Raw genomic sequence first — 17,571 nt, forward strand, 5'->3', positions numbered from 1 at the left:
GAGCCACACTTGGTCTCCTGTTAAAATCTGTGCCCATTTTTCTGGAGCAAAGTCACATATAAAGAAAACAATGTAGGCAACACTCGACTGTCTTACGTATGAGACTACCCTTTCCCCTCCGACAGTCTCCCATATTGCTTAACTTTAACAACAAACAGTCGAGCTCTCGCAATAAACTTGAGTCCACTCAGGCCTGTAAGCCTGCGTGGCCATCAAAAGCAGCAGCTCTGTCCCCTCCTCCTTCCCCAGCCGCATGTTCCTACTGCCCTCCTTTCGAACGGGCTACTGTTCCTTGGGATACTCAAAACACGGCACTGATCAAATCCAATTTTTTTTTCCTGAAACAGTGTAGACCTGGATCCGGCTTTGAAACCAAAATCTCAGCGACAGGTCAGGACCACACGACCAAGCGTTCCTTCTCGCACACAGCCACGGTGCCGTGTGTCTTTCGGGCAGGTCTGTCCAGCACCGCCGATGAGGTGGGCTCCGCTACGAAGACTCGTATTCGCTATCAGAGATTATCCACGTTCGTACACAAGAGGGCCCTATGAAAACAGCAGTTGCCACCTTAACCCTCTGAAATAACAGGCATTTCCTGACATGAAGACATTCATCTTTAGCACCGCCTTACTACACATACCATATTCGTTTCCCCGGGGTTGGGTTTTATAAGTAGAACATTAAAATGCCTTCAAGTGACATCACATGACACCTGCACAACTCAGAAGCATAATTGCACATCTATGGTGCATACTTCTGACACGAGCTAAATGAGCAACTGAAGTTATATCAGTAATTACAGGGGATGAGACATACTTTTTTGAAAGAAAGCATTCAGGCATCTCAGGTTCCATTACAAAGGAGGTAGGAGAAGACCACAGAGGGCAGATCCTTCTGCTAATTTTCTCTCTGAATTTTAACACTTCTGACTCCCTTCAACCGCCTTTCTTTGCAATAGCATTGTCTCCTAATTCCCTTGTTTTTCATGGTCCTTCATCCCAATTCAGATACCTTCATTTTCTCTCTCCCCACCCTCTCACAACTGCATCCCCTCCTCTCCTGTGACACACACGAATTGCTGTCTTCTCACAGCTTCCCTGTAAACACAGGCAAGCTCCCTGCCACAATTTCCTTGCTCAGCAGTCCCAGTTCTCTCTTTGCAATGTTCATATGGGTCTCCCAACCCTAAACTCAGCTGCTCAATCAGCACTAGCTTCCGCCACCTACATATCTACTATTTCCTTCTCTTCAACCTCTCCATATTCCCTATCAAAAGCAATTTCCAACACTACTTTTCCGTGGCTTCAGTTCTTGCTTTCTGGTATTAAAAGAACAAAGTTTCTTCCACAGTGTCTAGATCAAGCACCCACTCCAGAAATCTAAGCTAAGTACAAAATATTTTAAATTTTTTAAGTCATCTTCAGTTCTTAAAATTCTCGAAGCTGAAGATTTTTTGTTGTTTTGTTGTGGGTTGTGTTCCCCCCCCCCCCCCAAGAAAATCTGTATTTACTCAGCTTTGGCTCTATTTTAAGAAACATCTGAATGAGTTTTCAGCCTATACACCTAAAAATACAGTTACTACACAGTTCATGCTGCACAATCTTCAATTTATTTTGCACATAAACAGTTTTGAGATCTAGGTGTAAAGTGTGGCAGGCTAAGCACATCACGTCACCACTTCTGAATTTTGACATCCATTCCAATACAGTCCATAGTCACAGTGTACTTTAATACTACATTGTGTCAAGTGCTTTACAATACATAGTATTTTCATTCCTCTCCGTCATAGGAAGAGGGCAAAACAACATGAACACAACTCAGCTGAACTGTGTGTCAGAACCAAATTTCCCTTAACCCTGTCAACTGTAACATATCAAGTAGTTAAGACATTCTTAATAAAGACCTTACCTTTCTACAATGAGATAAAAAAAATTATATATATATTTTCCACACTAGTCTATTCTGTTACAATGACACAAGACCTTAAGATAATCTTAAGAATTTCAACTTTTTCTACTCAATTTTTCTACTAAAAAGAAACATTTCCAAAAGGTTTGCTTGTTTCCACTCCGAAAAGAAATTTCCATTTATTTCATCATATCTACCAATCCTTATTCTGTACTGTTAAAAGCCTTGTGTCAACCACCTCATAGCCACACACCATTCACCTCCATTTAAATCTGCTTTAAAATATATTTCACCTTACATTGGACAGGCCAAAAATTGATATTTAAAGTAGTCATAACTAACACCTATTACATTCTGCCTGCGCCACAACAATTTCCTGCTATATTTAGGGAATTTTGATTAGTCAAGTTTAATTTCTAGTAAGTTACATGGTTTTGAAGAGAAAAGATCCCCTTCATTATTGTTAATCTCAAGTATTACCTAGAAGCTGGGGTGATCAAGTCCTGAGAACTGTATAAATATAAGTGAAGACTGTTAGTGCTTCGGAGAGGAGCAGTAAATATGCAAGTAATCCTTTTCAGTTTGTTAACTTCTGCAAGGTAAGTTGTACAAAGTGACACTTGCAGAGGACAGTGCGACATGCAGCACATCTCCCTGTCCCTCTCCTCTGCAAGAGGTTTGCCCCCACTTTCTGGTCAAGAAAACCAGTCAGTTAAGCACCACCTAAGCTTTTGCAAATTCAGCCTGACTTCAGACACAATACCCATTGCCCCTCATATTCTCTTTGAGGTCATCTTATCTTAATTTAGCCTGTAACAGTCATCCATCACCAAACAGCCTGCGTCCTTTGGTTCCTATATGCCTATGAGCTTGAACAAAGTGCTACACTTCTTCATTTCCACACTAATTTGACACACAGCTAATTTATTTGCTCTTCTGCTAACTCTGTCCTTTTCTCTTCCTGGAATTTATTTACTCACCTGATGCTCTTATTTAGAGCATGTAAGATTTTGTTTAGCTAGAACAAACATCTTTCCTTAGGTCCAGACTTTTGCAGAGTACCCAAATTATACTTTCAATGCCTGCCTGACTGGAACTTCCCTCTTTTGTCTGCGAGTACCCAGGATCCATACATGACATTCCCTGGAGGGTGGCCTGAATGCCAAGACTAACACTGTTAAAACTTACTGAACATTGGGTGAAGATCCCTGCCTGGTCCATAACAGTGTTCACCTTTTTCAGAAGAGCTCTTCCTGCAAACTACCAGTGTTCTCCTCCTCTATTGTTTGCAACTGAAAATTGAGCTTAAAAAAAAATAACTTCATCTTATGAAAGCTCTTTGTTTACGCGACTGATTTCCCCCAGTGCAATTACTCCTTCTTCAAGATAACCTATCTGCTACCTCACATTCCTGTATCTTTTTTGTTAATAATGCCTCAAACCTTACATTTTTGATTTACTGAAAAATATTCAATAGCAACATGTTAACGAAATGTGACAGTCAAGAACTCTATTAATAAAGTCCTTGCACTGTTTAACGTCTCCTTCTCAGCAAGATCTGCTGCCACCTCTTGAGACAACTCCCTGCCCATCCCGTAACTCTTCTAGATTCCATACACTCCAGTGCAGTATTTTCCTATGTAAAGGTCATACAAAATATTTATCCAAGCCCACAGAGCTTTGACCCACTGCATTTCCTCTGCCTCAAAAGTGATTTAAAACAAACATATACTGAGGTTAGTCATTCCAGCTCTAAGTTTGGAAAAATCTCCCCTTCACTAATTCTTTCCTTCAGTATTTATTATGAAGTCAGGCTGCACGAAGGGCTAAGTAACAACCCTGCTGTAGGTCAGATCACTTTCTCACTGTCCTCAAAGGCATCATCAAATTTCATACTGTCTCACTGTTTTCCAGTCATAGAGTATACTGATCTACCTCAATGTAAAACTAAATGTTTGTTGCCAGCCTGAAACCCCATACAGCTGTTCTTTCAACATGCAGGGACTCAGTTTAGCACTAAACTGTTGTATTATCAAACAATATATCCGGTAGGAAAACTTAGTGATAAAGATCCAACAATTCTGTGTCATTGTGCTTTATTATGAGCAGTTTAAAATTATAAAACTCACACCCATGATCAAAAATAACCTTTAAGACTTGTATCTGTCCATTATTTTGAACATAACGATAGTAATTGTTGGTGTTAATTGTAACAATCACGTTCCTTCTCAAATACTGGAAGAAGCAGCTTAATTGAGAAGGCGGGGAAGAAAAAAACATTCCTTACAATTTGAAGTTCAAGTCATGCAACTTTTCTCATTATTACTGCCTGATCATTTTATTTCTAGAAGGAAACTTTATTACTAAAAGTCAACTAGTCTAAAAGCAAAAATCATAGATACCACGACATAAGTGTCAACTGAGAAAGACAATGCAATACAGAAGTGATCTGACACTGTAAATTTTATCCTTTCACAAAAGTTAATTTACTGGAAATTGAGAGGCATACTTCCCAAGTGGTCATCCCTGGTAAAGGAGCCGAAATACAGCAATAATAGAAAATTCCTGCATGTTTATAACAAAAGTTATAAATAAGTTTGCCTTATTGCTCAAGATACACCTATTAAACACACCCAGAAATGGTATGTGAGGACATTCTACGTATAGTAGAACGAAAACTAACATTTTCCCCATGTGGAAAGCTTACGCATTGTAGCCTTAGAACAAGACAGAGGTAACATCAGAGACAGAAGTGAATTAACCCTATCACAGAAGTCAAACACCTGAAATTTATTGGGAGGCTTCAAGAAAACCTGGATATAATTAAAAGCAACTGTAACACTTGGTATCAAGCGCAGTCAAGTCTTCGACTCAAATGTGTTTTTGAAAGAAGAGTGTTTCCAGCCCTTAGCTTACACACACCTTCTATTCTTTGCTTGGACTTTGGACATGTTCCATTTAAATACTGAAACACATAATGAGGGAAAGACAAGAAAGGCCATTTCAGCCTTGTGGAGTTAACATACGTTTCTATTTGGACTGTAAGCAAAGTAGTGGAATGTGTCTGTCTGTACTCCCATGTGAACTTTCTTGATAATGATGACCTAAGAACAGCACATACTGCAAGTTATACTGATTAACTCTTTATGATACCATAAATACAAATTTCAGATTCACCAAAACTGTAGTATAAACACCTTCACATAAAAACGATGAACAAAAAGTCTATCACTTCACTACTCTGCCAAAGTCAAAAATCTAGGAGAAAAATGGCACTGCTTTATTTACTGTTTATTTATGCTGCCTTTATTTACAGTTGGTCAGGCTACTGATACTCTTTGGAATAAACACTTAATAAAAACAAATTTGCAGTAATCAAATTATGCAGCCATCTTCAGGCTTCTCAATAGGCAGAAAGTCCTTCAGGTTATTTCCACAAGCAAAACCTACCTTCCTTCTTCCTTTGCCCAGTTTTAGGATATTTGGTTTTCATTCACACTGCTCCAGATAAAACCACTGGGAAAAGTACCATCCAGCAGAATGAGAGAGACCTATAGCTATCACTTTGAAAGTTTCATAAGTTCGTGCAGTTTGCTAACAAAGTTTAATGAAAATCGCTGTGTGGGCTCTATAAAGGTCCTGTTGCTACGGAATGAAAAGAAAGTCATACCCCTGTTCTCCCTGTTCTGTAAAAGGTTCAGTATTTGGAGATACCCCATGAACGTTCTATCATCATTTTAAAGATGTCACTTAGGTATTTTGAAATTTTGAACTAGTACTAAGTTGTTCTTTTTAGTGTGCCAATAGTTTGTAAGTTTAGACTATTTGGTCTATCATCTTTGTATTAAAATTAAATCCACCTCAAATTTACTAATCTTGAGCATCTGTGGAGTGCCAAAAGGATATTACAAGTGACAACTTAGGAATATCGATTTGCTTAAACTCAAAGCAAACTTCTTGAGTTTTTTCTTACCCTTGATGTTTCTTTTCTTTGATGTTATTTTTCTATATCATCTCCTTATGCCTTTGAACGAAAGAAATCCTCTAGCATAAGAATTCTGTGTTCAGATATCTGCTACATAATAAAACAATGCTCAGTATTTTTCAGACTATTGTCATTAGAATGGGAGGAGTCTTCGATTCCATTTATGCTACTAAATGGATTAAGGCCAAGCTTTGAGTATTCTGCTTTTCCCCATTCACTTTCCACTTTGTGGTAGAAAAGTATAATCCTGTCTATGAATGTAAAGCATCCTTATGTATACATGAATATTAGCCTAATATTAGTTCAAAGTATAATATATATCCAAACTTTCATAAACCACAACCAGGTACCACTAGCCCACAAACATACAACACTGAAAAATACCCAATCTTAATTTTCCACTGATATACTGAAGTTCTTTTAAAGAGAAAACACTACAACCTATGCTTTAAAAGAGAGGATCCTGCTCAGTTCTAATTCTCCAAACCCATACAAGAGAAATTCAGATTCTAGCAATAACAGTAAAAACTGAGAAAGTAAAAAACTAGAAAACAAATTTACAACATTCACGAGACATAGTATGTCTTTTTATCCATGTGTCTTGTATCTATGTCTAGTCATTTCAGAAGATACCTTTGTTTTAATAATGGATTACTATATTATTAAATACATTGCTGTTAATTTGTCTTATGGATAATCATACCATGTGATATACATATTTAATGTCTTAAAAATACAGAATTATCAATCGATCTGGCATCCAGAAACGAATAAAGTATGGGGCAAAATCAGATCTATAAATCAATGTATTGATATGAGAAACAGTTTCTCTAAAGCAACACAGAAAGACATCACTAGTGGGGAAAACCTATTCAGAGCAAAACTTATTCTCCTTCAATACGTGCCTAGCTGATTCCCAGACTGACCACAGACCTGAGTTACTCTCTGCTCACAGACATAAAACTGAATTATGTTGGCAATTAAAATAGTTAATGCAGTTAGCTTCAAGCCCTTTTGAGAACCGGACCTTGCAACACAACCAGAGCACAGCAAAGCCTGTTCTTAGGCAGGTATCAAGGTTAGACAATCAGGAAGGGCCATCCCAGCAGATAAGTACAGGCTCCCTTCAGTACTGGTATGAAAGCTCAGTACTCACAGAACATAAATCTTCTGGTAAACCTTCTCCTTGCATTAGCCCATAACATAGTGGGGTAGCCACACTTCCCGCATCTTTTCAATAAAGCAATAATGGGTCCCACATCACCCCTACAGCAGTTCATCATTACAGCTGAAGTGAAGGAGGCCCCTCCGATTCCTGGATGAAGGAGGTAACCAGCAGGGATACTTGGGGGTATCCAGAAATCAGCCGGGTCCAGAGTATTGAAATGGTTGGCATATATCATATTGCACTCAGTACTTAAAGGATGAAATGAGAAGCAAAGTTAATTTGTACTGTGCTGGACTTCAGGCCAAGCACTAAATCTAAAGCTGTGTAAATACTAAATTACACAGAAAAATATACTACTATGTCTGGATTTCAAAAAGTTTTAAATTCTTCATTTTTCAAAGATCCTTGTATATAGTGATAAGACAAGGGACAATGGATTTAAAGAGGGCAGATTTAGATTAGATATAAGGAAGAAATTTTTTACATTGAGGGTGGTGAGGCAGTGGAACAGGTTGCCCAGAGATGTTGTGGATGCCCCATCCTTGGAAGTGTTCAAGGCCAGGTTGGATGAGGCTTTGAGCAACTCCGTGTAGTGGAGGGCGTACCTGCCCATGGCAGGGGGGTTGGAACTAGATGATCTTTGAGGTTCCTTCCAACCCTAACCATTCTGTGATTCTTGTGAAGGGTGGGAGGGCAATTACATTAGTTCACTGACAGACAAGGCAATCCTATAGGGCATGCTGGAGATGAACAATTGAAATTGTATACTAATGTGTTACTCCTTCTCTCATATACCTACTTCCCTTGTATCCTGTTCCCCAGTGTTAGCTACTTCATATATACACACACACATACGTGTATATAAATATACATACATACATAGTATATAAAATAGATATTGAAATATGAAACTAATTCTGTATATACTAGAATGAAAATCACCTGTTTACCTATCAAATCATTTCTATTTCAATAAACATCCAACAGACAAAGTTCAAAAATAAAAATCAGTTTGCAAAGAGAATTGCAATAATACTTAGGAAAACAGTTTTCAGGTGAAGTTTTGAATCTCCTATAAGAAAGCATTGCATAATCTAAGATACCCAACGATGCACCTTCCTCACTAAAACACTTTTCAAATAGGGTAAATAGAATAAAACAAGTATCATATTCACACAATTATACTTAAATTCATCAACAGTTTTTCTGCACAGTCATATAATTCCACTGAAAATTAATTGAAAAGTGAAGGCATATCCTTTGTTTTAATTTTCAGTATTTTTAATCAGTATTGAAGGTTATAAACCAAAAATATTTACAGACTAAAATACAGCAAAAACGTAGAGTACAAACCTCCATTAATCCCCTTTCCCTCCCGCTTCTAGATAAAGAGACTACATTGAAGTATAAAAGACTGAACAGAACAGTCCTACTGAGCCATGATGTTTTCACTACTTACATCATCTTTGCATTTCAGAAAATATGTACCGACATCACTACAGGAATTTACAAGGCCTCCTCCTTTTAGCACTACCAGTCCTTTGACGGCACAAAAGGAGGAGTATATTCAAATTTGGGAGTCTCCTTTAAATATGAATTACTTATTCATAGCTGATAATGATCACCAGGTCTGTTTCTTCATGGTTCTCATATCATACAGAAGAACTTTTTCCAGATACAATCCGCATGCCATGATTTTATGACATTTCAGTTGGTTGACTTTAAAGGAAATGAAAATAGCACTTTATAAATTCATTTCATAACCAGTAATTCTGCAATTTGTAACAGCAAAGCTACATCTTCAATAGCTTTTGGAAATCTCATACACCTCAAGGTCCAACGTTTGATCTTCAGCTTTCAAAAACATTTCTATATATTTAAAATAAGTAGTTTTCCAAACTTACATTAACTTTGAAGCTTTGTACTGAGCCATCCAAAAAGTGGACGTTACAGATGATCTCTGATCGGGTTTTCTCTTTTGGTAGTTCTGATGCTCGTATGTTATTTATCCTCCCGCCTAAGGCTCGTAAACGGGAGTTCATAACTATTGCTGAATAACCTATAAAACAAAAATTATGTTTAATATCTGTTCTTATAATTCACTGTTTCATTTATGTCTTCTCAAGAGAAACCCACATCATCATGAAGATCTCATTACATCCCAAATATCTATAGTAACAAATGCTTCTTAAAAAAAGACTAAGTTGTAAAATTAGCATGTTGTAAAACAGAACATAAATGCATATATAGAGTAGCTTTCATGTTCTAAATGTGAACATTCTAAACAGAATCACGGGTAACCCCTGCAACGTATACTTAGGTTAGGCATAGGCTGTTGCCTTGGTTTAAATCAGTAAAAAACCCAAACATCTACTACAAAGCAGGAAAGTAATGTCAAGATAATTTTTTATCATCTGTAACTAGTAAAACCCTCATCCCCTTACAGATTTCCTACATATTTCTATATTTACCATAGAAGTTTCACTACAATAAAACAATTCTGTTTACTTTCAATTGACAGAACAGTCCTGAGTTAATGCAGATCACATTCTGTCAAATAGCATTTTGTTTCAGGAATATATATATATACAAACACCATATGCAAGGCGACCAGAATTAACATTAAAAGCACTTCAATATTTTACAGCCTGGCATACATAAATTCATGAAGCCAGAAATTTACATCTGAGAAGACCATCCCCCACCTTCCCCCCAAAAAAGTTGTTTTGTTGGAGTTTGTATTTTTCTTTTTTGGAAAAATCTTCATGAACACCAAAACTCTGAAAATCAGTTGTCACAAATTAAAAAAAACCACTCCAAACAAAAGAACTCCACCAAACATATGCAAGCCATTCATTGAAGTAAGAGATGAATTAAATACAGTCAAGCCTGTAAACATTTCAAGCCTCTCTTCACTGGATCAGTTTACCAATTAACATCACAGTATATAAAGCCAGTTGGCAAGCGAAACAGAGGATAGTTTTCCAGGTTAATTACCATACCAATTACCAAATCATACCTCACTTATTAGAGGCTAGTTACAAAGAGACTTGTGTAACATGAGTGTTTCCTAGACTGCTGGCCAAGCTACACAGGACCAACGTCAGGACTATTTTGCCCCTTATTTGTGTATCTGCCTTAAAACATAGGTTGGTTTTTCTTTTAAGCAGCTAAAGAAAGGGAACAATTTAGAATAAAAATCACTTAAAAATCTGAAGCATCATATCTACTCACACATCATTTCAAAAAGCAAACGTGAAATGCATGATGAGCCATGAGATGCAAAACTGTATAGAGCACCAAAGACAACAAAGCAGTGCAGTGATCCATCCTCGCCTAACAATGTGTAATCTATGCTTAGAAGCAGCTAAAACAATTCCTTTCTCACAGATAACTCAGAAGTCAGACACACAAAAGCGTTCAACAAGTACTCCCTCATACTTCTTTTTGTCAGCCAATTGATAGTTTGCTATTGTATATTTTCTAAAATCAAAATTGTAAGTTGCCGAAAATAACTTATTTAGCCAGCACATTGCGTGTTTTCCTAGGAGATCAGCAGTATTTTCCTATTTTTCCCCAAAGGTGTGGTTTTGGGGTTTTGTTTGTTTGCTTTGGCTTTTTTTTTTATTTTGTTTTTAAAGGAGGAAAAAAAAAGGAAGAGGTGATCTTTAAGTGAATTCTGAACAGTATTTCCATATAAACCACTATACATTCCTATTGCTTTGAAATTATTCTTGATGTACAGAAAATACATAGAGAAAAATCAGAGAATGTGAGATTGAAGGCTTTGTGTATATAGTCATAATCTCTTCACCTTTTTGTATGTCATCGATAATTAGATAACTGCATGTTTTATTTAGCAACAATCATTCCTGAATAAGAAGGCTCATTTTCCACAGGGGGAAAAAAACAACCAACCAAACAAAAAAACCCCACAACCCTCAAAACTATATTCTTTTATGACTGTGAAAAATAAACTGGAATAAAGAAATTGATGATTTTTATTTAACTGACTGTACATAGCAGCACAAGTAATTACAGGTCCATTTCATACCAAGGTCCCTCGCTGCAGAACACCTAGCATGTCATCTGGATAACACAGCCCACACTTGAGGTTCATGTGGAGATGGAAGGCTAGGTTTAACTTTCAGATTATGGTCCCCTACATGTTTTTCATGACTTAAATTCCTAATATTTCTTCTCTGCTTATGTATCAATTTCTACATGAAATTCAACCACTGTCTCTGATAAATCATATTATACTCTCTAAACCCAAGCCCAGGTCTCCGTTGAATGCTGTCAGCTAGACATAAGAGATGACAGGAAAGTCACCCAAAGGCTGTCTGTGACAAGGATGAAAAAACGAGAATTCACAAAAAAAAAAGAGAATTGTGAATGCTATCAAGGAAACCATACAATATGCATCGTTATTGCTGAACTTCCACATGTCCTCCAGCAAGTCAGACCTGCTCTTTTCTATGCCATAAACCTGTTAACAGTCTGTCTCCCGGCATCCACAGAAGCTATCCAAGAACTAACAGCAGCACATACTTACATACTGCTGTTCACTGAAACATCAGAGAGGTGCGTAGTTTCAGATTAAAGTTACAGTTGGTTTTGATGAATTAGATGATCTTTAAGGTCCCTTCCAATCCAAACCATACCATGATTCTTCACTGTTACATTTATTTTAATATCTTCAGGTTACATACTGGATGCCCCAACTAAAACACTAACTTGGAAATTCATCACAAGAAATTCAAACCTGCTGGCGTGACTGATTTGCATTGAGTTCACAAATGAAAACTTGGAATTCCTTGATTTTTACCAGGTTATGTAAAATCAAAACAGCCACACAGTCAGAGTTCACGGTTGTTGTTTACGGCGTGCAGAGCCCCAGCTGGGGCCATCCTTGACAGAGCCAGCCAACCACGGAGACGATGCCAAGGCTGGACAAACAGCTGTTGGTTCGGACGCCACAGCTACCAGTCAACTGGAGCTCAAGGGGCCTCATCAAGCCCCAGGAAACTGCCACCAGCTGGGAGTCGCGAGCAGAGAAAGACAGACTCTCTACTTCCCACTCGTGTGGCCTTCGACACCTGCTCTGTGGACAGTCAGCTCCCGAAGGAGCTATTCCACAGGTGTCACATCACGGGCACCAGCCGACATCATTCTGCGTGTCCCAGCTCAATGTGCCGCGCGCTCGGTAAGCCTGTAAGGACACAACTCTGTGAACCCCTCCTCTGAAGGGCAAGGGAAGGAGAAGACAAGAGAGATGAGCAGCTGAGCTATCAGCACCTGCTCTACTGCTTTTCACAATCCCCGTGCAATAGAAAGGAGTACGTGGAAGACGCATGAAGCAACGCATCATGGCAACAACTTTTGTGACAGGCAGAGGGTCCCCAAGATGTCAGGCAGCACCAGTGATCAGGCTCCAGCCCTGAGCCACCAGGACCAGCCACTACACGCAAATCCCAGCTCCTGCTCTATGGCCTCCGGCAGGAGGCGAACGCGCAAAACAAACCAACAAACAACTCTAAGACAAACTTGAACATTATCGACAAGTAAACCGTTTAATAATGATTCCCCTTTCCCTAAAATAAGCATCTTGAATCCTGAAAGTTGAGAGTTAGATTTTAATTGAAAAACAAACAAAACCACCCCCAAAACAGTTATTTTCACCCTAAGGTATAAAACAAACACACACATGGAATTCTATTTCATAATCAAACTATGCAACAGGCTTACAGGAGCAACAAATACAGCTACAGAAGGAAGTTAATGTTTTCCAAGTACATTAAACACATTTCTGGACAAGTTTGGTTATGCATGCCTTCTCCTACAATAACACTGCAGTCAAGCGGAACAAAAATAATGTGTTTTCCTCATCTTTTGTATTGAAGACTGACTTGTTAAAAGACCTTTTCCTAGTTAGCATTTAATTTCTTTCCAACTCACTTAGGAATTGCTGGTAAAGAGACTTACAACCCGATTCTCAGTATAACTACCATTAACATGTTTGTTACCAAGGAATTAAATCAAGAGCAGAACTGCTGAGTATATACTAAAGGACCTTCTACATATAATCACACCATATATAACTGTGCACAGTTGCTTTTTTCAAAAAAAGATAAGTCATTCATTACCACCGTTTCATCGGTTAAATGGGGATATTTCTACTTCTGCAAGAGGGTGCATTCATGCCTTTTCTGGAAGGGGACTACCGCACTTTCAAAGTGTTCAAAGAGTTTCTTTATAGTCATGACTGAAAATGTATAGTTTCATGTTGGGCTCTTGAAAATCATAAATATTGCACAATCTGTGGGAAGGTAATTTATGAAAGGATAGTGCTTCTAACTCACTTTCATTGTCTGAGTGACCACTCCTGACAATGAAGGGAAAAACTGTAGTACTAAAGAGCTGGCCAAGACTTATATGTCCTTTCAATAACAGTTACATTTTATGGTTATCTATTGCTTTATTTAGAAGATATGAAATAAAGCAAATGGGAATACAAGAAAGTATAACAAATTAAAGGTGTCTTTGTATCAATGCATAGCTCTAAGACAACCAACACGAATGCTCTTCAGCATGCATCAGCTTTCTGCATTTGATGGTTAAAACAATCTCCCAAATTATCATCAGAAAAAAATACGCTAGTGAATCTGAAATTTTTGTAGTAATCTATATTGTGTAAATAATTCTAAACTACATGGGAAGAATAATCACACCTCAAAGCCATACCTATCATCAGTTTATCTTAATGAGGGTTAAATCATCCAGCCAGATTTTCCGAATAGACTGAAGTTTAACTCAACACCTATGAAAACCAGCTTGTTTTCACCTTCTGCGGAGAAAATACGCCGTCTTTTGTACATTCCCCCTGAGAAACTAGATGCCTCCTCCTTAATATAAAATTCAACTCTAGCATTTCACAGGAAAATCCCATGAGGATTAACCACAATACAATATTTGCAAGTTTCCACACAAATTACAGGGCATTAGTAAAGCAACAATGAAAGTAAAAAAAAAAAAAACAACAAACCAAACTTCATTTTGAGCAATGTGTGCAGGCTGTTGTTTGCTCCTCATCTACAGTTATTTTGCACAAACTTTTCCTGACATACTGATCATAAATGATACAGAAAGTAAATTTGGAAGCTAGAAGTATCACAATGTGATGAAACTTAACATCACTTGAAAAAAATCACTTAAACTATAGAAATAGGACAAGCATGAAAGCCTTAGTTGATCAAGCATTACAGTTGATGGTATAAGGATACCTCCAAATTTAGATACAAAGAATAAAAGACTTCGTGCAGCATCTTTTTACTTAGAACTGGAATAAAGGTTACTATCCACATCGAAAGTTTGTGTGCATGTGTGCGTGTAGACACACACGCAATTTCCAAAGCAGCAGCTGCAAGGTTTCCAACAGTCACTCTTAAGACAGACAGCAATATCATTACAAAAGAAGCTTTCAACCTCAAAATTAAAATCAACATTAAAGAAACTAAAGATTCAGCTTTCTTATATTTCCTTCCAGTGGCTAACATCTCCGATATATTCCAACACAAAATTATTTACCTGTCATATAAATATGTCTAGCAAAGCATTCGGAGAATATACGTTATCAAAAATTGCATGACCAAGGTTTCAGTCATTCTAGTTATCTTCTTAAGTCTTTCAGAGATACAGATCTTGCAGGCAGAGATTCTTCACAGAAAATGAGTCCAGTAAGTAAAAAATTAAAACAATTATTAAAATATCTACATTAATGTATATTCTTGCACATATTGCCAACCCAATATTTACTAGAACTAGTACAGAACAGAATAGAGTAATGAAAAAAGTTCTTCCATAGTAAAATATAATGATACCTCTTCTTCATCTGACAGCTCTTTACGCTGGAGTTCATCCACAAATAAGCCTTAAGGGTAGACCGTATATATACGATGATATCTCTGTTTGCTTATTTAGAATGTACTTGAAAGCATTTTAGTTTCAATGGAGGTAGTTATGAGCTAAAAAGCCTCAATTCAAAAACCAAAACCAAACCACAAGTAATTTTGAATACTCTTTCTTTTGCTAACCTCCACAGAATTGGAATCTAACATTTTATTTTACTTTCAAAAGCCAGTAAGTACACAAACTGGATCGTTTCTATGTCTAGAAATCAGGTACCTACCTACTGCTCAGTAGTCATTGCCTCTAAGAAGAAGATCTAATATAAACAGTTGAATAAATTCAAAAATCCCCACAGCACTACGAGAAGTTCGGTGCTTAATTAGCACATAAGACTGAGTTACTAAGTGCTTTGCAAGCCTTCCCTGCACTTCATTTAGCTTTCCATTACAACATATCTCTGGTAAACTCATATTGCAAAGTGTTTTCAAGAGAAATCCAGCTATTTTGAACTCTGGATTCAGCAAGACTATACGAGAGTCAAAGATGGACTGGAGGAGAAAAAGGGCAGGAGAGGAAATAAGACTGAGTTTTAATTGTAGCATTACATTTATCTTGACATGTCCCTAAGATTCCACTGAGCCAAAAACATACTGAAGGTAATGCAAGCACTGTGAGAAGCTGCAAATACCTGGTGCAGATAAGCCATGCAGCACAATAAGCCACCCATCCTTCCTTCAGCTCTGCTGCCTGGTACATACACACACCCACGCAGCTGGACCGGGGACAACACTTCTGCTGGGGACCATCCAGTCTCTCAATGGATGGCAGAGAGGGACTTGATGACAGACTCAGTGCTCTCAAAATACTGTATAGGTGTAAAAGAAAAGTTTTACTCTCTTCATATTGTTAACTATACATTAATATTGGTTAAGTTACAGAAAGCAGAGCTGCACTTACAGAGTAATAACACTAAGTAAACGAATTATCCTTGAAAACGGAATATTCATGACAAGTGTTTGTTCTGCATATGTATTTTATATATTTCCATTCTGAGACAAGTTTTAGATACAAAGGCTCTACTTCAACTTTTCTAAGATCCTTCTTCCTCTTCCTCCTCCTCTTTCTTTCCAAAAGGTTTGTATTACCCACATCCTACAGATTTTTGACTGCAAAGTCTTAAAATGTGCACAGCTTCAGGCATATCAACAGTTCTTGCTGTTGAGACTGAAGAGGACACAGACTGGTTAGCAATAAAGCAGGACAGGCTGCTATTATAGGTTAATAGAGATTATTTGGTCAAAGTAGTCATATACTTTACATAGTCATACTCTTTACATGTGGAAGAAAAATAATTATTCCAGCCTCTCGGCAGCATATTCAACAGCAAGACTGGTTAGCTGAAAACCTAATCTTGAAATCAGATAACCTAAAGGTAATTAAATTCTGGAAGAGCTTACTGCTAGAAAAACAATACTGACCAACGATTTCACTACTTGGGTTTTAAACATACTTTAATCCAGCTTCTGAGGAAAATACTTCGGTCACATTTGCAAAGGACCAAACCAGATTCTATGAACAACCCTTGAAACTTCAAGGGTGTGCATCTGGTCATGCCAATTTCACTGATGCTACTTTACGTACATAGAATTAAACCCTGCAGCCAAGTCATGGCAGGACCCAATGTGTCATCTTACACAGCGTGAAGCATTACTGTCAGACCTTAGGTACTGGATTAGCACTACTACAGAGATACCATCTACTGCATATGGAATGAGTCAGAGAAAAAACAAATGGGAGGAGAATGCAACTTAAGTAACAGCAGAGACCTGCTCCCTACACTGTTCAAGTAGTATAAAATACAAATGAGAATGAGAAACACTTGCAATGCCTTCACATTTTCAGTAGTTTTTACTGCTCGTGTAAGAGATTTTCTTGATGTTTACTCTTAAGAACCCATTTATAATATAACACCTTAAGCCCATGTGTTCAGGGCAATAACAGTTTGTTGCTGCATTTCCTGCACTGTGCCAATCGAAGAATTCAGGAACTCTATGGCTTCTTCTATCGCCTGCCTCAGCTTTAAACAGCATCATAGCACAAAAGAAAACCAGCTCATGAAAAAGGCAAGAGCTGCCACTAATTTATTTCCTAAATAATGCCTTTTTGAGGTTACAAACAATGTTGCATAAACTCAAATTAGAAAATACAGATCGAAAGTAAAAGTTCACTTTCCTCAGCTTGATAACAACACTGAAGAGTGGAAGAACATGAAAAGCTGAGTCAAAGCGGAAGTTACGCATTGCAGTGCCCAACTACCAACATTTCTCATAAATAGTTCAGGATAGACTGAAGCATATGAAGGTAATTTTTTTTTAAGAACTAACTGCAATGTTGTAAAATCAAATAATCAAATACAAAGCTGTGTCCATACCTACAGTATGCAGGTAACCAAATAATGCCATTAGTTTATATATAATAAGTAATTTATGCCCTCACATTTTCAAAACCAAGTAAGTAAGCATGCATCACTGAATCTCATAAAGACAAGATCCTAAAATATTCTGAAACATCAGGTATCAAGTTAATTCCCATGACAAAATCT

General features: G+C 37.5%; 1 protein-coding gene across 4 annotated transcripts in view; it reads right to left on the reverse strand.

Annotated features, from left to right (window-relative positions):
• The window catches only part of PTPN3 (protein tyrosine phosphatase non-receptor type 3), a 175,314-nt gene that overhangs the window by 93,304 nt on the left and 64,439 nt on the right, over positions 1-17,571 (reverse strand). For 2 of the 4 annotated variants that reach the window (XM_086609112.1, XM_086609111.1), the window contains exon 1: positions 8,966-9,103. In XM_086609112.1, the coding sequence (XP_086465238.1) occupies positions 8,966-9,103 (138 nt within the window). Of the gene's footprint in view, positions 1-8,965; positions 9,121-17,571 lie in introns of those variants that run through there. The other 2 variants (XM_086609110.1, XM_086609113.1) reach the window with 2 other exon arrangements.

The sequence above is a fragment of the Tauraco erythrolophus genome, chromosome 3, assembly GCF_009769465.1.
Source record: "Tauraco erythrolophus isolate bTauEry1 chromosome 3, bTauEry1.pri, whole genome shotgun sequence".
NCBI classification, from domain to species: Eukaryota; Metazoa; Chordata; class Aves; order Musophagiformes; family Musophagidae; genus Tauraco; species Tauraco erythrolophus.